This window comes from Alexandromys fortis, unplaced genomic scaffold (assembly GCF_014885135.2).
Source record: "Alexandromys fortis isolate MF-2015 unplaced genomic scaffold, M_Fortis_MF-2015_v1.1 scaffold_218, whole genome shotgun sequence".
Lineage (NCBI taxonomy): Eukaryota > Metazoa > Chordata > Mammalia > Rodentia > Cricetidae > Alexandromys > Alexandromys fortis.
In genome coordinates this window covers 333,697-360,039 of record NW_026068112.1, presented here as the reverse complement: position 1 = coordinate 360,039, position 26,343 = coordinate 333,697, and the positions used below count along the sequence as shown (strand labels likewise).

At 42.2% G+C, this 26,343-nt stretch overlaps 1 protein-coding gene across 2 annotated transcripts in view; it reads right to left on the bottom strand.

The window, feature by feature from the left end:
• Vps45 (vacuolar protein sorting 45 homolog) overlaps positions 1-21,041 on the bottom strand; it is a 62,742-nt gene extending 41,701 nt beyond the window's left edge. For both annotated transcript variants that reach the window (XR_007589065.1, XM_050124599.1), the window contains exons 1-10: positions 20,822-21,041; positions 20,131-20,265; positions 16,399-16,459; positions 10,856-10,935; positions 9,842-9,910; positions 9,591-9,728; positions 8,946-9,056; positions 5,511-5,645; positions 5,038-5,151; positions 4,177-4,344 (exon numbers count right to left, since the gene is read on the bottom strand). Coding sequence is in view for 1 of the 2 variants with exons in the window: in XM_050124599.1 (XP_049980556.1) it covers positions 4,177-4,344; positions 5,038-5,151; positions 5,511-5,645; positions 8,946-9,056; positions 9,591-9,728; positions 9,842-9,910; positions 10,856-10,935; positions 16,399-16,459; positions 20,131-20,265; positions 20,822-20,914 (1,104 nt within the window). In the remaining variant the exon portion in view is untranslated. The remainder of the gene's footprint in view (positions 1-4,176; positions 4,345-5,037; positions 5,152-5,510; positions 5,646-8,945; positions 9,057-9,590; positions 9,729-9,841; positions 9,911-10,855; positions 10,936-16,398; positions 16,460-20,130; positions 20,266-20,821) is intronic.
• Positions 21,042-26,343: the final 5,302 nt, after the last annotated feature.

Genomic DNA, 26,343 nt, shown 5'->3' with positions numbered 1-26,343 from the left:
CCCCCCCCCCGCCAGTAATTAAATAAGGATGAGTTGGTAAAAAACAGAATGAAAGAAAACAAAAGCTGTTTGTGCTCTGGTCTTCCACAGGCATAATCCAGAGACCGGTAAAGCAAAGCAAACACACTGTCTTTGGTGGTCAAGTTTCAAAAAGGAGCTAACAGGCTCTTCAAAACCTCAAGTGAAACAGCTCTTTTCTGACGTCTAGAGAATCTTCTGCTGTTGAAGGTTGACTATCACCCTACTTCTCTGTTTTCTCTTATCAGAAGCAGCATTGCAGCACATTTTTTATGACATAAAAACATCTAAATTATTGTGCAAATTACAGATGAACTCAGTGGCTATGGGAATCTCCCTCTTATCCAGTTCTAGTTCAGTCTTCAGGATCCCCTCCCCCACTCGGCTCAGCAAGCTGCTGGAATCCAGCGACTCTCCCTAGCAGTCCAAGGCAAAGTGCTGGGGGTCAGAGAGAGTCCTGGGAAATGGTGAATGGACTCCCTTCTGTGGACACGCACGTGCTCCAGTGGTCGCACACCACATGTTATTTCTAATGAAGTTCTTCTAGATCAGACCCCTGTTAGTTTTTATGTAAGTGGTTAGAAGTGGCAGAAATTTATAGATTAATTTTTCCATGGGATGTACGAGCATTTTTTTCTTTCCATCATACAGTTTCTATTCAATAAAGCAAACCCCATTTCTATTAAAAAACCTCAATTCATTACTTCACAATGTTACTATCTAAGGTCAAGTCATCTGGGGCTGGGCCCCTGGCATCTACTCACTATCAAACAAAAGTTCCCTTTATGGACTATTTAAATCACTCTGCAAAGAAATCCTCTGTGGTCGGGAGAGCCCAACTGCTGCTGCCGCCTGTCAACTGCTGCTGCCTGTCAACTGCTGCCGCCTGTCAACTGCTGCCGCCTGTCAACTGCTGCCGCCTGTCAACTGCTGCTGCCTGTCAACTACTACTGCCTGTCAACTCTATTGTGTGTGTGTGTGTGTGTGTGCTGAGACAGGGTTTTTCTGTATAACTGTCCTGGCTGTCCTGGAACTTGCTCTGTAGACCAGACTGGCCTTGAACTCATGGAGATCTGCCTGCCCCTGCCTCCCGAGTGCTGGATTAAAGGCCTGGCCCTGTACAACTCTAACACCCCACAAAAAACCTTAAGAATATAAGTTCCAAAGAGTGATAAGATCATACATAGAATCTTTCCTGTTTGTTTATTTTTGAGACAAGGCTCAGGTTGGCCTCAAACTCATAGCAATCCTTCTACTTCATACTCCTGAGTGCTGGGATATACCATGAGCGATAGGCTAGAATTCATATTTTTTAAAGTATATATTACCTTTTCCTTTTAAAAAGTACAAAACGAAAGCTTCATGCAAAGGATTGCAATAACTCTTTGTAGCTGATTTCCCTATGGTTGAAAAATGTGGATAAAAACACTACACATCGATTAGTGATTAATTTTGGGTCTATCTTTATGAAGACTACTAAAGAAACATGAGGAAGTTTAAATTTAGTTAGGGATAAAGTTTTTTTTTTTTTTATTTAGAAAGGGGCAGAAAACTAAGTTCATTGAAATTCCCAGGAATACTTTTAATAGGGTAACAAAACAGCTATAAACTATATTGGTGAGGCTATTTAAAGTAGGTTGGCTAAGTTAAATATTTTATTTTACACCTCTGTAAAAGATACCATACAGTGACTTAGAGTGAGCACCCATATGTACCACTACCATTCAATTCTATTGTGTGTAAAACTGCTTGGGTTAAGGACACCAATGTCATAAAGCATTCTATGTATCACACTGAATCCTCATTGTGACATAGAAACCTGAAGTTGCTATTCCTAGCATAGGGGGGAAAGTCATTTTCCCAAATATATTTGGTCAATATTCTATCACCAAAAGCTCAGTCAGTATGGCCCCAAAGCCTGTGCTACGTTTTATTTAAATCACCTGGCTGGTTTTATTTAATTCAGTACAGGAGGAGAAGGTAAGTTTTAGAACATGGGGCCCTATTACTGAGGAAATGGGATTGTTGGAAGTGGCTCAGAAATTACGACCTCTCAAAAGGCTTATTCCTAAATTATCTTCTCCAATGGCATCAAATACAGATGAGTCATTTTGTCCCATCACAATGATTTCAGCATTTCTTGGGAACCTGGAGTTACCGCTTTATTTGAATCTATCACTGACTGCTTCCTCTCTCCCCCGTGCCTCCCGCTGGGCTCGCCCCTTATAACTTATTACCGCCGCTTTTCACCTCTCATGCATCCTGAGTAGACTCAGTTTTATACAGCCCTGCTTTTGTCCTGCCGACTTTCATTTAAGGCCCACATCAGCTCTCTGCCTATCTCAGCAAGCAGACTCTTATACACTTCTAAAGTTGGTTCCTGCTTACTAACTCAATTTTCCTTCTATTTCTCTTCCACACCTAATAGGGCAAACTGTTTATTACTTCCTGCATGCCAATGCAACTTTGCTTTGTTGTTATTCCTGACTGATATCCTCCTCCCAATTCTAGTCATTCCTCACAGCCCATCTCAACATTTCTTCTCTAAGAAAAGTTTCCTAATAAGCTGTCTATTTATGGTCAGAATCACAGTTTTGATTTAAGCAATATCCTGAAACATTATGTAATTTTTTCTTATGTTTCAGTTTTGTCTACTCAACCAAACTACATATTTCTTAAGGTTAGTGTCTGATTGTATAATTTTTCTTTTAAAATCCTCTGGTGACTCCCACTCCCATCATTTTAAAATTGAAGCTCAGCTGGGCAGTGGTGGCGCACGCCTTTAATTCCAGCACTTGGGAAGCAGTGACAGGCGGATCTCTGTGAGTTCAAGGCCAGCCTGGTCTACAGAGTGAGTTCCAGGAAGCTTCCAAAACTATAGAAAAACCCTGTCTTGAACAAACAAACAAAAAACAAAAACAAAACACACACATACACACACACACACACACAAATTGAAGCACAACCTCCTTTCAATACCACAAACTGATCCTTCTCTTCTGTCATTGTCTGTCTCTCTTGCGTGCGTGTATGTGCGTGTGCATGTGTGTGTTCAAAGGGATTGAACCTAGGCCTTGAGCATGCCAGGCAAGCCCTCTACCATTGATCTGTAGCCCTTGCCCTCAAACTATCTTTCCAGTTTATCTGAAGACCATTCTTCAGCTTGTACTCTATGGGCAGCACAGCACGGTGCCCATGTTTTCACAGCTCCACGCCTGTTTCTTCCCGCTCAGAGTGCTGCTCCTTCTTCCTCTGCGTGGTCTGACCTCTCTGTCCAGGACTAGCATCCACATCTTCCTCAACAAGAACCTAAAAGATCACCATGCTTTTGTGAAGGCCTTGGTTACATACTTACTACATGAGATTACAGTTCTTTATCACTTTTATGTGTATGTATGCACTGGTTAGTGGAGTATGTACACATGTTCAGGTGTGTGTGCACACAGATGCACCTGCATGTAGAAGCCTGAGGCTGAGGCTGGGTGCCTTTCCTTGATTGTTTTCCACAGGTCTTTCACTGGACCCAAGGCCACCAACTGGTTAGACTGGCTGCTCATCAACCCCCCCACCCCCATCTGCCTATCTCTCTGTCTCCTAGAGCAGGGATTAGAGGCGTACACCACCACACTGGTGATCAGAACTCAGATCCTCATGCTTGAGTGTTAAGCGCTTTACTTTCTGAGCCATCTCTGTAGTTCACAATTCTTTAAAGTTGCTTGCTTTCTTCTTATAGTGTGAGGCACTGAGGAGAAGGATGGTGTCTTATTTACCTTCATTCTTCTACATCCTCACTCATCATAGTTTATAAGTAGCATTGTGAGATGAAGAGCAATCTTTAGTAACTAATTCCTTTTCAGTGCTACTGCGAATTGAACAAAAGGCTACATCTTCACCTTTTTTTAAACTTTGTTTTGAGGCAGGGTTTTACTAAGTTGCATGTTCAGGCCTTAAACTTGTGATCCTCCTGCCTCAGTTCCCAAGTGCTGGGATTATAGCTGGTGGCTACCACACCTGGCTTATACCACCTTAAATGTGTTCATAACTCTGTGGTAAGCCAAGTTCCATGTTGGCGGTTGGCGAAGAAGGGTACTCGCCTTTGCAGTCTCTCTGCCCGGCACACCGCTCACATGCAGTAGGTGCTCACCCACTTAGACTGACCTGGAGAGCACTAGAGTGGTCATTCTGACAGGCCAGTTCTTGTTCAACCTCGGAAACCTCCAGCAGGTTTCGCTCGCTGACCAACCGAGAAAGTTCTCCGACCACTGTCACGTGCTTTGAGACAGTCCCAGACATCTTCTTGAACTGTGGATAATTCTCAACAAAGGCCTGTCATGGGAGAAACATTAATGGGAGATGCTATTACATTCCAAACAAGAATAGGCATTTGTAAAGAAAAGATTATAAAAAGCTGGGGTTCCTTTCCTGCCCAGGGTAAGGTACCCATGTTTCTCAACCACGTGGCATTTATTATTCTTAAGAAGAGAAAAGGTGGTACATATCCTTAGGGTCTTTATAGAGGCCAGACATAATGAAGAATGGAAGGAAATACATGATTATGATAGATGTGTCATCATGCTATTATTAAAGAGAAACTTGTAGAAAATGTCTCAGACTAAACAAAATGACTTGCTGGATGTGATGAGCAGTGCCCATAATTCCAGCACTTGGAGGTGAGACGTGAGTACTGCCACGAGCTCCAGGCAGGTCCACATGGCGACAGTGTGGTCTAAGGAGTAAGTGCACCTCACCAACAGAAGAGAACAACGCTAACAAGGAGCTGGGTAGATAGCCCACATCTGGAATCCCAACACATGGGAGGTGAAGGAAGGACCTCCCAAGCTTGAGGCTAGCCTGAGCTACTTAGCGATGACTAGACAGTCTCAAATACCAAAATCTATCCTACAAAACTCACAAGCAAACAAGAATCAAAGTAGAAATTAGACCTGGAATATTCCAAAAATGTTGCTGACATAAATAGTTCTGAAGACTCACAGGTGAACATCTGTGTGAGTGACTTACCTTCATATCTGCTATGGATTCTAGCTTTTGCTGTTCTTTTGGTTTCTTCTTCTGGAAGTCTTCCATGAGATTCTTTATATTGCTACCGATCTCTGCGAAGTTCAGGTACATGTTCTGTGAAAAAGGAAGTCAGAAAAAAGTTCAAAACTAGCCGATTTTCAGACATCATAAAAGGAGTGAAAAGAATTCTGAACACAGACTGGAAGGACAAATTCCATTTTAGTTACCAAGTCTGGCTATTAGCCAGGACACTAGTGATGAATACTATTATTATTCTCACAAAGAGCTACCAGAAGGGAGGGAAGTCAGTAACTATGTAAGCACTCGAAAAAATACTGCCAAGGCCAGCACCCAAGTCTTGCCATCCTGAGATTCGGCCTAACTGCGAGAAGTCTGTCACCCTTTCCCACAACCCCTCATGCATCAGTACTGACACTTTACGTAAAAACAACTGAGAGAGTAAAGTCACCTACATTTGCATAGAACTCGTCATTTTCAGCAGACAGGACCACCTCTCTTAAGTCTTTGCTGATTCCTGGCACTCTGGAAAGATCAATCCGGTTGTTGTTTATGCCCAGGAGTTCGTGGACCATGGCCTGGTATGTCCACTAAAGAAGTATGTCAAAAAGAATTGGCAAATGACAAAACATGACAATACCAAGTGTTTAGGAAAACAAAGAGTGATATTTTTAATAATTTGTTTCACACCAAGTTTCTCTATCTAGTTCATATTTTTATTAATACCTTGTTCTCTAATAAGTATTAAGTTCGTCATTTTAATTGCTTAAACACTCTAAAAAAGTCAAAATGCTTTTACTTTTATACTTTAGACAAAACGCAACAAGATTAATATTCTTGATAGAAAGAAAGCAATTATAGCTATCATTAGCTTTTTGATTGTGAATTAAGAGTATATTTTTGGCTTCACAGATAGGGCTATATTGGTACTGCAGTTAAAAGCTGTACCACTTCCTGCACGCGTCTGTGGCTTTCTGCTGCTGAGAAGTTTGTTCTTGCAGATCTGAGTGGTTCTATATTTATTCCGGGAACACTAATATTACTAGAAAAAAACCTTGCAAGTTAATCAAAACATTGGCATAATCAGACACTTGTCTCAGAATCCATTTTATCTTATGTTTTAACTAAGTATGAATTGTGAAGAAGGATTGAGTTCTAGCCTTTAATAACGTAAATCTGTTTGGTTAAAAACCAGAAAGGTAAAATGCCACAAAGCTGCCTTATCATCATTTATGGAGAGTGGCTTTTTAATAGTTAAGTATCTTTCAACAATTCACTATCTAGAATCCCCAAATGCTAGAGATGTTTATGTGTACATTTATAGCTAAGTTTATTAAGAAGTAATTTAAGGAGGTTGGAGAGATGGCTCAGTGGTTAAGAACACTGGTGGTTCTTCCAAGGACATAGGTTCAATTACTAGTACCCACATGGCAGCTCACAGTTGTCTGTAACTCCAGTGCCAGAGATTCAACAACCTTTTCTGGCCTCCATGGGCACCAGGCACACTTGTATTGCACAGACATACACTCACACAAAGCACCCATACATATTTTTTTAAAAACAGAAAACATTTAAGATGTATTAAAGTCCTTTAAGCCAGGCGGTGGTGGCGCACGCCTTTAATCCCAGCACTTGGGAGGCAGAGGCAGGCAGATCTCTGTGAGTTCGAGACCAGCCTGGTCTACAAGAGCTAGTTCCAGGACAGGCTCCAAAACCACAGNGGAGGCAGAGGCAGGCGGATCTCTGTGAGTTCGAGACCAGCCTGGTCTACAAGAGCTAGTTCCAGGACAGGCTCCAAAACCACAGAGAAACCCTGTCTTGAAAAACCAAAAATAAATAAATAAATAAATAAAGTCCTTTAAAATTTGTTTATTTGTATGTGTATGTGTATGGATGCCTTTGGAAGCCAAAAATGGGTATCAGATCCTACGGGCCTAGAATTGCAGGCAGTTGTGAGCGGCCCAAATGGGTACTGGGAAATGAACTTGGATTCTCTGGAAGAGCAACCTATGCTCTTTTTTTTATTATTAATTTTATTGAGCTCTGCATTTTTCTCTGCTCCCCTCCCTAGCAACCTGTGCTCTTAATACCGAGCTGTCTCTCTACCCCAAAATAAGGTGTTTTATGGCCTAAAAGATTTGTCAAAGAGCTTGTAAGACGGCTCAATGGTTAAGAGCACCGGTCACTCTTCCAGAAGACCTGGGTTAATTTCCCAGCACCCACATGGCAACTCACAACTGTCTGTAACTCCAGTTCTAGGGTAGCTAATATCCTCTCTTGCCTCCGTGGACAAGAGACAGACAGGTGGTGCACAGACACAAACATGGGCAAAACACTCACACACAGAGAAGAAAAGAAAAGAGAAAGAAAGCAAAAGGAAGGGATTTTTTAACCTCCAGAACAAAGTAGTCCTGGACAGATAGGTAAGGTGGAGCGCACATACCACGCAGAGGAAAAAGAGCAACCCACTGAGTGGGAAGAATCAGACATGGAGCTGTGAAAACATGGGCACCGTGCTGTGCAGCCCTGCAGAGAGGCTCCTGAGAAAGCCAGTTCCCTTTGGGCATTGACAGTGATAGAGCAAAGTGGACGTCGTCGTGGTGGCTCTACCTCAGAACTTAATCTACATGTAAAATCTCTTTTCTCCTCTCTTCCTGAGATACAGGTTTGAGGACAAGAGACTGTCTTTTAACCTTACATAGAATACTTAGTTTACTACATGGCATATCACAGGTTCTCAGTGAAACTTGTTTTTCTTTGGGATATAGAACTCATAGATAATTACTTTTCTGCTGTTTTAAAAAAGATTTACTTTTTATTTTTTCATTATGTAAGTTTGAGTGTGAGTTTGGGCATGAGTACAATGCCTGTTTTAAAGACCAGGTAGGGCACTGGATTCCTTTGGAGCAGGAGTTAAACGTGGCTGTGAGCTGCCCAGTGTGTGGGCTGAGAACAGAACTCAAGTCTTCTGCAAGAGCAATATGTGCTCTTAGCTACTGAGTCATTGTTCTCTCTCCCCTCCTCCTCCCCTTCCCCTTTCTTCCTTTCGTGTGGTAAGCCAGATGTTACCTCACTACAGAGGTGCTCCCTTCCACCGTGGACCTGAGCGGACACAGCTGCCTTGGGAGTGTATTGTCTAAGACAGCGTCAAAACAACCAACGGTGCAACTCAGCAAGTGCAGCATGGCACCAGAGACAATGCTACACAGCTTGAGGGAGACAGCAAATTGCCTGGCTGAAGCAGTCTTTGAGAAGCTGTGCTCTGGCTTCTGAATTTTCAAGGGAGAAATGTTTTACAGGGGAAGCAGGGAAGAGAAGGTATCCCAATGTCCCAGAACTTAGAGTCACTTTAAAAGCACAATGGCAAAAAATCATGTCGCGCCTCTGTGGCAGCGAGCTGGAGGCTTTCGGTGACGGTGCCTGGGTGTCAAAATCAGGAGCGTGATTTTAGCCCAGTAGGGCAATGGGGAGCAGCAAGGATTTTCAGGTCAGGAGATGTAATTTAAGTTGAGAGCTGCCATTGAGCCTTGGTTTTGTAGGATATAGATCGAAGAGAAATAAAAAGAAGGACCTGTATAAATGCTTGTTTCACTGTTTCTGCAAGAGATGGGATCACACCTTCACATGGGCAGTAAGGTTGGAAAAGGGAAGCAGAGTCCAGAGTTTACACGTTGCCTGGAGGAGAGTGAGGCAGCGGCTGAAGGGACAGAGAGAGGAAAGAGGCAGAAACCAGCACGAATGATGGGGATGGAAAAGCCACCAAAACACCAGAAAACATAAGGCAGAAATCAAGAACAGCTGAAAACAAGGAGGTGAATAGAATGGATGTTATTGCCATATTTTACTGAGCTGCAAACCATCCTCCTTTATGCTAACAAAGGGCTCTGCACCTGGTTGAGCAGTGGGGTGATGGCATCGTCACAGCGATCTAGAATGAGAAGCAGCGGAGGAACCTCTGTCCGCCGGAATTCAAAGAGCTCATATTCTTTACTTATCACTTGCTGAAGAGGAAAGAGAAAAATAGCTTGGTTAACCCGGTAGCTCTAAGTAGAGCTGACAAAATAGGAAATGAATAAAAAAAACAGTAGAAGGTTTTCCACCCTCACGGGCCTCCCATAAAAGGTTTCATAAAGTTTTGTAGCACACTAGTTAAAAAACCAGAACTTGAAAGCCTACTTTAAAGTGGTTTAACTGTAAACAGCTGCGAATGTTTCTTAGGTTAAATCAAAGGATCTTAGTGCTAATTTGTTCCTTTCTTACTGTTTTGAATTCTATAGCCGTTCTTCTTTGCCAATAAAACTAACAAAGAAGATATTCTTTGTTCACTTTCTTTCTCTTGTTTTGTCTTTCATTCTTTTTTTTTTTTTCTTTTTGACAAAGGGTCTTGCCTGGTATGGAACTTAATATGTAGACCAGGCTGACCTTGAACTCACAGAGATCTGCCTGCCAAGGAATGCACCACCAAGTCCAGCAGTGCAGATATTTCTAGGGAAACTAGCCTTGAGGTTTTAGAGCAGGAACAGGGAGTACAACACCTTAACACATTCTCCAAGTCTTTTTGCAGCCTCTGATGAAAGCTGATAGCGAATCATGGGGCACTTCTTCAGAGATAAGAGGAGAGCTGTCAGCCCTTGAGTTGTTCTCGACAGCTGCGCTGGGTCCCAATTTCGGCCCTTTTTGTTAAAAACATATTAAAAGAAAATACCTTAACTGTCTCTAACTCCAGTTACTTGATGAATTAATTTCCACTTGATTAACTTATTTTGAAAATCCTTGCCTTTCATACCTGACAGCAACCCAAAATATTGAGGGAAAACAAATGTGGATTCACAGCAATGTAATCACCATAAAATTCCTGCAAATAGAAAGTAAAAATCAGTTAATCCATGGACTCCAGCTGTACCCAGTGCTATGGACTCCGGCTGTATCAAGTTTTGTAATCAAATGGGAACATACAGGGTGAAGAGGTACAAGATGTTCAAATAATAATTGAGTAGCAGTAGGTATGGGGGAACTGAACTAACTATAAATACCAGCAATGATAAGTCTTTTAAAAAGTTGGGGTATACATACCAATGTAAATTTTCAATTAGTAAAAAATAAAATAAAACATTGCTATAGAATACACCACATTATATGACCAGTGTATTCTTGTGTGGGGGGATATGATTTAAAATAGGGTATTCTTTTAATGTTTTACCAGTTAAAATATCTTTTTGAAAAATTCAAAACTAGTTTGTTGCTTGCTAAGACAGTACTTTTCATGTAGGTGATAAATATATTTAAATATTTATGATAGATGTATTCTATAACACTGAGCTATTAAAGAAGGGAAAATAACATTATACATGCTAATGTTATATATTATGTAGCATACAAAGTAAGTGCTTAGGAGTTTCCAAGTTTTAGCCTAGTGACAAAGTCTTTTATTAGCTCCCAAAGTATGGGCCTCTCAAAGAGAATGTTAAGACATCTCACTCACAGCCTTTGATTTCCATTCTCTCCCAATCAAGCACAATCTTACTGATGAAGGTTTTTAAAGTAAGGTTCATAAACTATGATAAACTAACAAAGAGCATACTTGACTCTGTCCCCCAATTCATCAGCCCACTCTGCCCCTTCCCACTGATTCCATTAATTCTATTTCTAGGCGATCTAATACCTCCTTCAAATTCTGTAAATGTTAGTCTATCTAGTATGTGCACATTTATTTTGTCTGATCAGACAGCGCGTCCTTATTTTTAGACTGAAATAGTTTAACGGGGACAATACAAGGGAGGATCCAGGACCCACACTTTACCTGAACTTCAGCCACGACTTCCTGCTCATCGGCTTCAGCTAACGACTTCACGTCACTCTTGCTGATCACGTTACTGAAATCTGAAACAGACATGCCGCAGTTGATCCAAATGGCACCAGTGAAGTTTTACGGCAATTAGACTTACACAGGCCCCAGGCAAAGCCTAACCAATCAGGGAAGTTGAGCACACACTGTGGTACGTGTCCAAGTCACGCACCTTCAGGCTGGACTGAAGAGCCCAAAAGTGAATACTTAAAACCAGACCATCGGGGCTGGTGAGATGGACAGCGGTTAAGAGCACTAGCTGCTCTTCCACACGTGGCATGATTAATAAAAACACAGAGACAGATACTGGGGTTCACCCTGAAGGTCAGAAAAGCAAAACAGCCAGTCACTGGCTCTTATCTCTACCTCAGTTCGAAATGGTGATTCTGCCTCCAGGAATCTCAGAATGAGACCGAGACTGAGTGCTGTCTTCTCCCATCTTATATTCCTCCCTAGTGCTGGGGTTGAAGGCATGCACCACTACTCCCGCATTCTTTGGCAACCTAGTGTGGCTATTGGGATTAAAGGTGTGTGCCACCACTGCCTTGTCTGTACGGCTGACCAGTGTGGCTGTTTTACTCTCTGATTTTCAGGCAAGCTTTATTTATTAAAAAACAAATGAAATATCACTACATTCAGAGAACCCGGGTTCAATTCCCAGCACCCACATGGCAGTTCACAACTGTCTGTAACTCCAGTTCCGGGGATCTGACACCTTCGCACCAATGCACATAAAATAAAGTCAAACAGATTTTAAAAAAGGTCATCACTGGCGGTATCAGAGGATGCTGCAGCTCAGACTGTTACCTTCAGTGGCAAACACAGGGAAGGAGTAAACCTTTATCCCACTTTACATGTAAGCTGTATCAAATAACAGATGAGGGATTTTTTTTAAATAGAAACATTCCATCTAAAAACCCCATGGAATGTGAATGATAGAATACTTCCCTTTAAATTCCTATCAAATAGCTTATAAACATTGATTTCACTAACAATATCACTAGGAGAAATGACTAGAGAAACAATACAGAACCACCTTTTAGTATTCTTGCCAAACTTAATCCATATCAGGTTCTTTATCCACTTATAGATAGATACACATGGATAACTTGTATAATATGAACTTTATCCACTTACAGATACACGTGGATAACTTGTAATAACATGAACTTTAACTTGAAGGAGTACTAGAACTACCCAACAGTGATGAAATCAGGAAGCTCCAGCCTGTAGGAAACATAACTGCTTCCTCAGTAAAACAGTTACATGGAAGAAAAGGACCCAGAGAAAATCAAGAGACTCAGCATACTGACCAGTAAGGTTTAATACGTGGATCTTATTTTGATCCTGACTCAAACAAACAAAAAAGAGAGGGAGAGAGAGAAAGAGAATTTGAAATCTGAACACTGACTTGAGTTTATGACTTTTCATTTTTACTAGATGAATCTATCTCTATTAAAGATTCATACTGAAATATTAATGGATAAAACGTATATGACAGCATAGATTTGTTAAAAACTATTGGTGGGCAGAAGATGGGAGCATAGTTCAGACAAGGCTGGGTGTGGCTGGGACACTGGGATTTATCTATTTTACTTGAATGCATTTGAAATTTTCCATAGTTTTTGAAATATTTTTTAAACAAAAGGGGTCTGTTAAATAAGACTTATAGACCTAAAATTATTAAAAATGAGATGAACAGAAGGCCAGTTTAGTGTTAAATTCTGTGAAAAGCTTGAATTGAATAAAATTACTAAATACTAATTTATTTTACTTTAACCAAATAAAATTCCAAAATTGATTGCCATATTCTAATTTCAAGTTTATACTTTATACAATTTAGTACTAATGTAATTTTTCTTCTGCTTTATAGATTTGTAGGCCAAATCAAGCAATCTTCATAAGTACTAGACTTACTATCCTTTGCTACACAGGGACACTGTGTGGAGGAAGTGAGGCTACATGACCCCATTCCATTTTTCAGCAAAGAAACTCAGAAAATGAATGCTTCTATTATGTATTGACTTAAATACAGAAGGCAGGGGCAACATATAAATTATATATACATATCTAGAACTGAGGCTGTAGCTTGTGATTTGACTTAACTGAAATGACCATACATGGGCATGGCCACATCAGGAAGTAATGCCTCAGACCCATGGGAAATTAGCAAAGCCTTGCCTTGTGGCTCAGAGGATAGCAAAACCTTCCTCTGGTAGGAGTTAGAATGTTGTCAGTGTTCGCTGGGCAGTGGTGGCACACGCCTTTAATCTTAGCACTCAGGAGGCAGAGACAGTACAATCTCTGTGAGCTTGAGGCCAGCCTGGTCTACAGAGTGAGTTCCAGGACAGTCAGAGTTGTTATACAAAGAAACACCTTGCCTTTAAAAAAGAAAAGAAAACAAACAACAGGCAAAAGCATGTTGTCAGTGTGTACCAAAGGCTAACATCTGCAGCTCGCTCCACCGGATGTTTACAGCCTGAGGCTGTTCTCTCTACAGAGACCTCCTAGGAAACTATCTACACACAGGGCTGTCGCTCTTCCCTGTCCATAATAAACTCACTGAGGTTCTGGGTTGCTGCATCAGCGTGCACGCGGCCCATATGACCCATCTTTTCTCTACATAGGTCTTTGTGTGCGTCCTTTCACCACTCTGAGGCTTCCAGGATCACGCTGCTGGGTGGAGGCAGACCCCTACCTGTAGTAGGGAGGACGCTGTGTCCTGCTGCCTGGCTAGCTTAACCCCTGAAATAACCACACAGGAACTGTATTCATTTAAACACTACCTGGCCCATTATCTCTGGCCTCTTATTGGCTAACTCTCACATATTAGTTAACTCATTTCCATTAATGTGTATTGCCACTTGACTGTGGCTTACCGGCATGAGTCTAACCAGTTTTTGTCTTGGGCAGGAGAACGATGGCGTCTGCCTGACTCTGCTCTTCTTCCCAGCATCCAGTTCTGTCTTTCCCTCCTACCTAAGTTTCTGCCCTATCAAAAGGCCAAGGCAGTCCCTTTACTTAACCAATGAAAGCAACACAAATACAGAAGGACCTACACCACTTATCACGCTGGCTAAAGTGGGCATCAGCACCACCAATACGCTGCTGGGTAGGGGCAGACACCTATCACACTGGCTAAAGTGGGCATCAGCACCACCAATACGCTAGCACTACCAAATGACTGCAGGGATGCAAAGATGCTGAGCTGCCCTTTCATTGCTAGTGTGGACGTGAAATGGTACGGTCACTCTGAAAAATATTAACCACACCACTACCATGTGACCCAGCACTTGTGCTACTGGCTGTCATTCACACTAAATAGATGAAGGCTATGTCTGCCTGGAAACCAACAGGTTTATAACAGCCGCAATCCCAAGCAGACACACGGGAACAGCCCAGATGCAACTTTGGGGGTGAGTAGTTAATGAACAGATAGTGGAACCCTACTCAGATCTACAACCACCCGAGAATTACGCTCAAGGAAAAGAGCCAGCCCCCAAAGTGGTGCACTGTTCTGCTTACAGAAGACTCTTAGAATAACAAAGGTTATGGGAAGAAGCGAGTAGCAGCTGCTGGGTACAAGTGGATATGGTCAACAAAAGGGCAAATAAGGGACCCTCGTGGTGACAGATCAAAGGCTCTGCCGCCTGTGTCCCAGTTAATATCCCGGTTGTGACACTGTGTTATTGTCATGTTGAATGCTGCATTAGGGGAGACTGGGTAAAAGCATTCCGGATTTCTGTGGGTTTATAACTATGCATCGCTGTAGTTTGTTTTCTGTGCCAATGGCACAATATCACTATCATCTTGGCTCCAAGTTCTAGTTCAAGCTTTAAAGGCCGCATGTAGTGAAGACTTTCTTCCTGGCAGTGAAGAGAAGTGCAGGGCATCATAGGGTAATGGACTCTCTTAGGACATTAATCCATCAATCATATGAACAGATTAATTACCTCTTACAGTATGATCTCAATTATTTCATAGGAGATTAATTACCTCTTACAGTTCCATCTCAATATTTCATAGCAGGATTAAATTTCAACATGAGTTTGTTTGTTTTGCAGGGGACAAACCATCAGACATGTGAATCTGCACTTATTTTTACATAGTTTAATTTAAAAATTAAAAGCTATGACTATTAATAAACAAAACGTAGAATGAGAAACTATTAAAAATATTTTTACCTGTTGGATGGTGTAAAGGATCAAGTGAAATAAAGCATGACACAACTCTTTATAAAATCTAAAATATCATTTAAAGTTAACTTTTGGCATTATTATTATTTGAGATAGGGTTTATTTGTGTAGCCGTGGCTATCCTGGAACTCATTCTGTAGACTAGGCTGTCCTTGAACTCAGAGATCTGCCTGCCTCTGCCTCCGCCTCCTACCCAGCTAATTTTTGGCATAATTAAATAGTAATATATGGTAAAAGAAATTTGTATATCCTAGATAAGATGTACTAAAATATAAATCTAAGACTTAGACAATGGTCTAAATTCCCAAAACTTAAAAACCTCTTGTGTTCTTTCTTTTCTTTCTTCTTTCCTTCCTTTCTTTTCTCCCTCCTCCCTCCCTCCCTTCTTTATTTAATTTTATTTTATTTTATTTTTAAACAAGGTCTGTCTATGTAGCTTTGACTGGCCTAGACCAGGGTGGTCATGATCTGCCTGCCTCTGCTCTTGAGTGCTGGTCTTACAGGCCTTGCCTAAGCGCCCTTCTTTCTAGGTGCTAAGTTTGTAACTAGTTTTGGAACCAGCACCAGACTTTACTAAGTCTACAAAGAGCAATGCTGACACCTAGAGGAAACCAATTGTAACTTCCATAGCCAAATGGAAGAAAACTCCAAATGAACCTGTTCAGAGTCACCCTATGCACGCCCCCATGTGGACACACAAGAGGAGGAGCTCATCTGGTGTACATTCTTCACATTCTTCATTATCCAATAAACCCACACACATGCTTTCCCCAAATAAATTAGTTTCTATACCTCAATTCACAGGTGAAACATGAGAGTAAGGAAACACTCTGATGGAGGAAAAGCACGAGATTTGGCTACTTACAACTCCTGGCTTATAAATCAGCTAAGCTTTGATGAGGGGAAACTCTTATTTTGGTTTCAGAAAAAGAATGATGGCCACTACCTCATTTTAAAGGTAAATCATTTTTGTTTTGTATATATATTTGCCTGCATGTACGTCTGTCCACCATGTGTATGCAGTGTCTGTGGAGGCTAGAAGAAGGTGTGAGATCTCCTGAAACTGGAGTAGATGGTTGTGAGCTACTCTGTGGGTGCTGGGAATTCAACCCTGGTTTTCTGGAACATCAACCAATGTTCTTAACCACGGAGCCATTTGTCCAGTCCCTACAATATTCTTAATACTTTGAATACACAAGCTTTTAAGTGATGCATTCAGTGAGCTTTATGATTGATACAGCTGCTAATGGCCTAGTCTAGCTGGATACACACATGACTAAAAACGTGAGCCAACATACTTACAAATAAAATAAATACTGTATTTGGGTCTTCGGAGCTCCTGGATCAGATAATCCACATTCTCCTAGAAAACAAAGAACAAATGGAGCATGAGCAGGGCTGTCTCAGTAAAAGTAGTCAGGGCTGGCAAGATGGCTCAGTAGACAAGAGCCCTTGCTGCCAAGTCTAATCATCTGAGCTGAATCCCAGGCACCCACACAGTGGGAGGGCAGAACTGGCTCCTCCAGATTGTTCTCTGGCTTCCATAAATGTAAATTTAAAAACTAGTAAGTATCACAATTCATTGACTGATTTACTTGGAGTCTAACAGTATGCACATCTATTGGGTAATGAAGGATGCAAAGAAAAGACATTAAACACATAAGGATCTTAGATACAATCAAATATACATATATGCTAAATATCAACTATCTGCATTATCTTGGCTAAATTAAGGTAAAACTAAAGGACACATGAAATATAGCATAAAATTGCTAACTGCAAATCTGCCTCAAGCTGCTTATCAATAAACTGTATTCATCTGATCAAGTTTCTTACTTAGAACACCAAAATGTGTGCAGTTCTTTAAAAACAAGAAAAAAATATATAACTTAATCATATTCACTTTGGCTTTTAATTTATTGAGGTCTAAGAGTTCATAACTACAATATTTACGAAGTATTTGTATCAGCCCATGACTCCTTCTATAACTACATTAGAAGCAAAAAATTCAGTCCTTTTAAGACTTATTTTTAAGTTTTGTGTGTGTGTGTGTGTGTGTGTGTGTGTGTGTGTTTGGGTGTGAACGCACACACCCTTGCTCCTGGAGAAGGAGGCATCAGACTACAGGGGTGGTTGTGAGCTGCCTTACATAGGTGCTGGGACTCAAACCTGAGTTCTCTGAGCTGTACACACTCCTAACCAATGAGCCATCTCCTCTTCCAGTTCTTATAGTCAAACATGAGAATTCTAATCACAGACTATTCTAATGAACACTTGGTCTGTTTTTGATACAGAATATATGGTTAAATTTCAAATAAAAATCAGGCCTTAAAACTAAAATTTGTGGTAACAAAGGCCCTGCTGCTTGTGTCACTGTTAAAATCCTTTACACAATTAAAATTTTTGTTTAACTTGTGCCAATAGTGTTAAAAAAAAAACACTGTCCTAAGAAATGCTCACTGCACACAGATCCCAGCACTCAGAAAGCATAACCAAGAGGATATGGGTTTAAAGTCAGCCTGAATGACACAGCCAGACCCTGCCTGAATGCAAGCAAACAACCAAACAGAAGTACACAATGCCGACTTAACAGGGAAAAGGTTTTACACTGTCATTCAAGTTACAGAAAATGTTATCTTTATAACATTTCTATTGTTATTAGATTTATCGAGTGTGTATGCAATGTGTCTGTGGGTGCACACATGCTGGGAGGATAGAAAAGAGTGTTGGGTATCCTCCTCTATCACTTCCTGACATTCATTTGAGGCAGGGTCTCTCTCTGATCCTAAGGCTCCCATTTTCTTGGCTTGGCTGGAAGCCAGCAAGTCCCAGCAATCTTCTGGCCGCCACTCACTGCCCTTGGACCTGGGTTAAAGGCATATGGGGATGCCTAGCTAGTTATGTGGGTGCTGGGATCTAAACCTTGGTTCTCTTGACTGTGCAGCAAGTGCTTCTGATTGCTGAGCCATATCTCCAATCCCTTTTGCTTTTGTTATTGTTTGAGAGAGAATCTCATGGAACCCAAGGAGACCTCAAACTTACTATGCAGCTAAAGATGACTTTGAACTTCAGATCCTCTTGCCTCTATCTCCCAAGTGCTGGAATAACAGACATGTGCTACCATGCCAAGCTCATCCTATAATCTTAAAGACAAACTGTTTCTAACAAGCAATTTAAATCTATCATTACTGCTTTATAGGGCCAGGTAAAAAGGTAGACAACGTGAAACCAAGAGAGTTTGAGAGTGTATATGGCTATAAAAGAGGTCTCCTCATTTTATGTCAGGAGATAACAGACTATGTCAACTCTAAGACCACTCTTAATGACCAAAATTTCATGTCTGAAAATAACAAATATGAAAAAAAACACATTAATTTAGCAACTATTTCTTAAACAACTTTTATGTAGCAGGCATCATGGGAACATAACAGGACGGACAACCAGACAAAACTTCTGCTGTCATGGAGCTTATTATGGTAGGTAAGCTAGGTATTAATCATAAAACCCACGTAGCTTTGTCAAGTAAACCTCACATGTCTGTAATCCCAGAACTCAGGAGGCAGAGCATGGGTAGTTGGCGATTACTGGAAATTTCAGCCAGCCAGGACTGCATAGTGAAAACCTTGCCTGAAAACCTTGACTGGTGACAGACAGGGAGGCGGTGTTGCTTGTAAGAGGGATGTCTGACCTGCTTGGTAAGGTCAGGGAAGTTTGAGGCAGAGGGAGGAATGGGTACGAAGGCCGTGTGGCATGATGAGACACCAGCATATAACTGGACTGAAGGGTAGTGGAGCTAAGGTGCAGAGCGGCAGAGAGATCAAAAAGTGACAGGAACTAGACCACGCTGGACTCTGCAGCCAACAAGGAAGGACTCTGTTTTTACCGTAAGAACAATGAGAAGTCACCCGGGGTTTCAAGCTGGAGGACATAATCAGGCTGCCGTTCTGGAAAGTACACAATATACAAGCTTGATAAAAGCACACTGGAGTTGACGAACATGAATATGAGACAAGAGAAAGTAAAGCCAAGGACGGTGGCAGAGGTGGGAAGACTGTCACAAATCTCAAGCCAGCCTGGTTTTCAGCACGAGTTCCAGGTCAGCTAGGGCTCCATGGTGAGGCCCTGTTTCAGAAAAAAAAAAAAAAAAAAAGAGAGAGAGAGAGAGAGAGAGAGAGAGAGAGAGAGAGAGAGAGAGAGAGAAGGTTAAAAAACAAGACATAGAAAAGTTTTTTTGGGGGGGCAGAGAGAAAAGGTGGTAAAGACATCTGCCACCAAGGACGACAACCTGAGTCTGAGTCCTGGGACGTCACAGGGAAGGAGACAACTGAGTCCTGCAAGATGTTCTCTGAGCCCCACACACAGCCTGCGGCACAGGCCACCCCACCCCACCCCCACTCTATGCTTTCAATAGAAAGAAAGCACGGAAGCCAGATTTGCAAGACGATGGACAAAAGCTGAGGAAGGGCTCAGGAATAAACATGTAGAGAATGATAAAACGGCTCACTTGGCTCACAGGTTCAGACGTGAGCACAGGAAGCTAAGTATGTAAAGAGAGACCACACTGGTGGGAGGAGGACCTTTTCCTGTTGGGCACTGGATTTAACTGTAGAGTAAGACTGAGCCGCGAGAGGAGTCACTGGGTAACTTCCCCTTGTTTTTATGGTAAAGACATACTCGGTCCTAAGCAGAGACGGGATTAAGATGATGAAGATTCAAGGCAGTCGGGGCTGTATGAGAGAGTGACGGTGGCGTTCAGTGCCAGGTATGGATGTCAGTCCGGCATCACGTGATCTAGTGTCCGAGAGCTAGTGGCCGTGGGGATAGCCATGAATCTAAAAAATATCTTGAAGGGGAAACTGGCTGTCGGGGTGAAGAGAGGCATGGGAAGGAGAGGAAGAAAGGCCACAACTCTGACAAACAGGGCAATTCTGATGCCACAGATGATGATAACACAGATTTATTTTGCCTTCTTAATGCATTCAGATCAGTATTCTGCCTTTGCCCGCGGAGACAGCAGCTCAGTTTGTGGAGTACCTTGGTAGGTCGAAGAAAACAGATGGCTTTTAGGTGTTTCATGACCTCTCGGTTTTGAGAATCGATTCGTTCAAAGAGGTATACTTCCTTCTGAAGAATCTCTGACTGTGTGTAGACCATACTCACTATACCAGTCTGTAAAGAAAAAGAATAGTCATGCATCAATAGTTAAGCTTTTTTTCCATTAACACTTGCCTAGGAAATTTAAATGCTAATACACAGAAGACTATTTACTGAACGTCCAAAACAGGTAGTGATGTTGGAACGAAAGCCTGCTCTCTGAACACGAACAACTCAGAAACTCCAAAGAGGATTTCCTCCATCCCTTTAAAAGCACTCCTCTGCCCCTTTAAGTTGGGGCCAACAAATAATCTGTCATTCCAGTTTGAGCCCCAACAATTTACTTTTAAAAACCACGTTGACAGGGTCACCCTAAAGTCTTCCAAGTGGTCCCTGTGACCATTAACAACTTCTTGGCAGACACTCCTTCAGGTACGAGAAGTCTCTCGGCATCTGTCAGTGCCGGTTACACTGCACACCCGCTGGGAAAGCTTTAGACAACTTTCCCAGGGCCGTCCAGACAGAACTGACCGTCGACATTAAGGCAACGCTAAGACCCGCAGTGCACGGGGACCAGCAATTCTGAGGGAGGGCGGGTTCCTTCACAAACGCGGAGCAAAAGCGAACTCACCGTTTCTTTATCCATGAGAAGTACCTTCATGCCGGGCCCGCTGTCCTCTATCATTTTGGAAATATACTGCTTCACTGCAAAAACCACGTTCATAGTGGCGAACTGACAGGCGCCCCACAGCCCTTCCCGCCCCTTTCCCTGGCTGAATTAACCTCAGGCCTGTTGGCTGGGTCTCAGCTGCTTCCGGTCGGCCAAGTATTGGCTTCCGGGAGTCCGGGTTGCTCCGTTACTGGGACTTGTAGTTCCTCCGCGGAGTCCCGGACCCAGACTCGGCGGCCACGGGCCGGAGCCACTTCCGACCCGCGTCGGGCGTGGAGTGGGAGGCATTCTGTTTCCTCTGACAGGCGCTGTGTTGGTGTCTGGCTCTGCGTGGGGAGGGCTTGGCGCGTCGCGGTAGACAGCTACCATGGAGCGTGGCTGTGCTGTTTGTCGAGCACCCTTTCCAGAGACCGGCGTGCACGCCACTGGGAGGCCGAGGTGGCGGGGTCGCAGGTTCGAGACAAGTCCTTTCCGGTAGCAAGTTTCCGGATAGCCCGGCTGGATTACATAGGGAGACCTGGTTTCTGAAGCATCCAGACAAACTTGAAACCGCATCTTGGGACGGCAATTTGTATTTGCTAGGTCGTGGACGAGATTCGTCTTCCCGACTCCCGGTGGTCATTATTTAGAGTAACAAGTGCCCGGTGTTAGAACTGAAAGTGAATAGGTTTTCCGAAAAGAGAAGGGAGGCTGAAATTGATCACATGGTTGTTGAATGAATGAACAAAGGGAACACCATTTAGGGATGTTGTCGGAGAGATCTCAGAACCCCAGGAGGCCGGGGAGCTTCCGCCGGCCCCCACTCAGGACTGCAGGGACTGCGAATCCTCGGCGTCCAGCTCTGGACTTTGCTGGGTTGCAGGGGCGTCGGGTTTCCAGGGACCCTGAAGTGGGTTGGGGGCTGTTATTCATTGGAGCTGAAGCAACTAACCTGAGAATATTTAAAGAGAAACATTTTTTAATCTAAGAAGCAATGAAAGATTAGCAATAAAGTGACTCCTAAAGCGTCAGCTTCCAAAGAGCTGCAGCAGATCTCAGGTCTGTCACCGTCGCCACATTTCTCAAAGGATGCTTTTGTTCCTCGCCTTTACGTTGGAGAACTGTAAAATCCGAAAGACAAATACCTGCCAGAAATCAGTGACTGCTAGTGCTTCAAACATTTCCCTCAAAATAATGACGAGAGAGATGCGGGGGAGGGAGAGGGAGGGAGGGAGGGAGGGAGGATTGGATAGGAGATCACCACGGAGCAGTAAGATTTTAGGAGAGGGGAACCGAGATAGACAACCGAGTAACGAAAATGAGGGACTGTTTGAAACCCATCATTTATGCTAACTGAAAAAGGAAAAGTCAACAAAAGTCAACGCGCTTGGCTTCACTAAGTGTCAGTTCTGTTAACATATTGTAAGAAGTATGCGGTTAGATAGAGCAAAAGAACCTTAATTGGGTTATGCAAATTATACGAAAGTTCCAAATCCTTCGAAGGAGACCAGAAGTCACCTCTAAAATTGTGAAAATGTGTTCCTTCAGTTTTCCAACTAAGTAAATAAAGCATTTTACTGTTTTTGAGAATTTTTTTCTTTCTTTAGTCTTCCTTTTTTTTTAAAACATTTATTTATTTATTATGTATACAATTCTTTCTGCATATATGCCTGCAGGCCAGAAGAGGGCACCAGACCTCATTACAGATGGTTGTAAGCCACCATGTGGTTGCTGGGAATTGAACTCAGGACCTTTGGAAGAGCAGGCAATGCTCTTAACCACTGAGCCATCTCTCCAGCCCTTTAGTCTTCCTTTTTGCTTATTTAATTTTGGTTATTGGAGACAGGGTTTCTCTGTGTAGCCCTGGCTGTCCTGGAACAACAGGACCTGTAGACCAACCCGACCTCGAACTCACAGAGATCCCCCTTCCTTTATCTCCCGAGTGCTGGGTTTAAAGCATGTGCCGCAATCACCTGGCTAAAAGGATTTAATACCTTTAAATCAATAGTTTAAAATGATTTTTAGTCAGGCTGGGTTGCGCTCACCTTTGATCCCAGCTCTTGGGAGTCAAGTGCAGGGATCTCTTGAGATCAAGGTCAGCCTGGTCTACAGGCTGAGTTGCAGACCAGCCAGGGCTACCTAGTGAGACCATGCCTCAAAGAAAAAAGTATTTGCATGAAGAATTCTGTTTGCACATCACAGTTGTCTCTGTGGCTCCAGCTTTCTGGGTAGGTTGTTTTTGATATGCCTGGTGGTGGTAAACTGGAGCTGGCCTTATAGCATGACTCTTATGCAAGATCTTTTTTTTAAACTTATTAAACATTTGATTTTTAATTATTTTTATTGTGGTACATTGATAAGCATCTCTTCTTTAGATTGGGGAAATTTCCTTCTATGACTTTGTTAAAAATATTTAAAAATATTTTCTGTACTTTTGACCTGTTTCTCCCTTTTTCTATACTTATTTTTCCTTCTTTTTAATTAATTAAATTTATCCGTTATTTTACATTCTGACTGCAGCTTTCCCTCCCTCCTCTCATCCCAGTCCCTCCTGGCCACCCCACCCCCCCATCCACTCCTCTGTTTCTGTTCAGAAAGGGGCAGGCCTCCCATGGGTGTCAACTAAACATGGCATAGCAAGTTGAGGTAGGACTAAGCTCCTTCCCTCGTATTAAGGCTTGGTAAGGCAACCCAATAAGAGGAAAAGGTGCCTAAAATTCCTTTGCAAGATCATTTAATGATCCCAAACTCATACTAGCTATAGATTACCAATGAGTTTATCATCTAAAACATTTTGATGCTACCAAAGAAGATGAGTTTCTGTATGGGAATCACCCACAGCAAGAATCATTCTTGTTTACAGACACCACGTTCTTCCTACTCCGAGACTCGGAAAACAGGAAATTCAGTTAAATAAGATCTTTGTATTCCCAAGAGGAAATGATCAAGTGGGTGACTTTTATTTTAAATTGAGGTGGGCTTGTTACAAGTGCGGTTCCTGTCGTCTGTCTTCTAACCAGTTCTAGAGCACTGCACACTTGAGTAGTTTTCAGAGCAGGACTGTGGGTCACCGTGGTTTGTAAATTGCTCCAAAACATGCTTTTGTTTAGGAAAGCTTCCTCACAGACACAGAAAAGAAAAAAAAATACAGTTGTCTGGAAGAAGGAATGTTTGCTTCACCAAACTATCACAAGAGAAAATTCACTGACTATGAAATAAACCACCAATAAACCAGTGAAAATGCTCGATAAACATGAAAGATATTTGCTAGAAATCTGAAAAGCAAATTAAAGCCACGTTAGTTACACTATTTCTTCTCTATCAAGTTGGCAAAATTTAAACTGTCTGACAATACCAATAACAGCGGCGCATGCAATTCTTATAGAGTGAACTGCATGATTTTATTTTTTGTAAGAAATAGTATATTGTGTAAGCCTCAGGCCAGAAAGAGCCTAAACAAATGCTTCATGAGATCAACAAGCTGATTCAGCCAGAGAGGGAGCAAGGGACGTGCAACTGAGGGCCAGAGCACAGGGTTTGCTGTGTGTGTGCTGGGGTTTGGAAATGCCTTAGGTAAGTAGAACACACATGGCTAGCCTGTATTAAATCTTTTTTGCCTGTGTTCTTTCATAATAAATGTTTTTGGTTGTTGGTTTCTTTTTTTCTGATTTTACTAGTGGAAATTCATTGTCAGTTTGGGGCCAACTTAGCTGCTAGATAATATGTAACGTTCATCTCTTCGTTAAATATCTGTCACACATATTCCATGTCGGCTGCTGTATTAATGTGCTGGGCTCATCATTACAGTGCCAACAGACAGAGCGGCTTCAACGGTATGCCGTTTTCCCCTGGTTCTGGAGGGTAGACATCCAAGGTTAGGGTGTCCAGGGTTGATTTCCTCTGGGGTCTTTCGCAGGTGGTCTTGTCCTTGTGGCTGTGTGTGATTCTGTGCTCGAATGCACTCACTGAACACAAATCATATTGGTTAGAGCCGCTCTGATGACTGAATCCGAATTTGTCTCTTTTAAAGACTCCAGCTTCAAATACAACTACTGTCTAAGCATTGGGATTTTATTAGGAACACTGCGTTAGGGCTTCAATATATGAATTTGAAGGAAAATAAATTACCCCATAGCAGATGTTGATGAACCCCTGCATCCCTGGATGGTACCCAACAGTGCAGAAGCAGCTAGAGGAGGCACTGGAAGTCTCTGAGACACTGATGACAGAATTATTTCATTTTCTAAACCCCCAATTTAAATAAGAACTTATGGGCATACTTCTGTCCTTTGCTTTTTATTGATTGCTTTTTTGTTTGTTTGTTTGTTTTTAGTTTTTCAAGACAGGGTTTGTCGTGTAACAAACAGCCCTGGCTATCCTAGTGCTCTCTTTGTAGACCAGGGGGCCTGAACTTACAGAGTTCCACCTGCCTCTGCCTCCCGAGTGCTGAGATTAAAGGCGTGCGCCCACCACCATCCGGCTGGTTGGTTTTTGTTTGTTTTTGAGAGAGGGTTTTCTTTGTAGCCCTGGCTCTGCTGGAACTCACAGTTCCATCAGACATTTAAATATCACACCAGTTTGCAGATGAACGTGGCACCTAGTGTCGTATTTCCTGTAATTAAACCCCAGTGTGTTTAAATAGTTCCCCAAGCACTCCAGTATTGAAGAAAATTACCCAGGGATCATGTTAATGCAAATCTCCGATTCAGTGGTTCTGCAAACTCCTGTGTTTGTTACAAACTCCCAGAGTTCTGGTCCCAGAGTTAGTATTGGGATTATGCATAAGCACCACTATACCCAGCTATTTTTCTCATTTTTTTCATTTATTTGTTGAAATTATTCTATAATGATGACTTTTTCTTTCTTCAACATCATTTATTTACTTGTGTAATATCAGTATAGACTCATGTGTACTCTGAAATATAGGAATACTATAACACAGAGGTTAAAACTCTAGAATCAGCTTGGCATGGTGTTGCACTTGGAAGGAAGAGGCAGGTGGAACTCTATGAGTTCAAGGCTAGCCTGGTCTACTTAGTGAGTTCCAGACCACCCATAGCTACTGAGTAAGAAGCTGTCTCAAAACAAACAAACAAACAAACAAAAAAATGAAGACTCTAGAATCAGCTGTCCTGGATTAAATCTGCTGTTGACCAGCTGTGTGGACTTGCCCAGTTCCACAGCCTCTTCGTACCTCAGTGCTCTCGTTTGTAAATGGAGAAAATAACAGCTACCTTAGATTAGAGGGAGAATTAAATAATGCAATCACTAGCCAAGCTTTAATTAATTTTTCTTAGCACATAGTTTATGCCATGACCAGTTTTATTATTTGCAAGCAAAGCATGTTGGTTACATTTTTAATTCCTGGAGAAGTTAATAAAATTTATAACATGAATTCTTAATTTTTAATGTATGCATATTGGTGTTTTGCTTCCATGCTTGTCTTGTATTACTTTCGTGCCTAGTGCCCATGGAGGCCAGAAGAGGGCATCAGATCCCCTGGG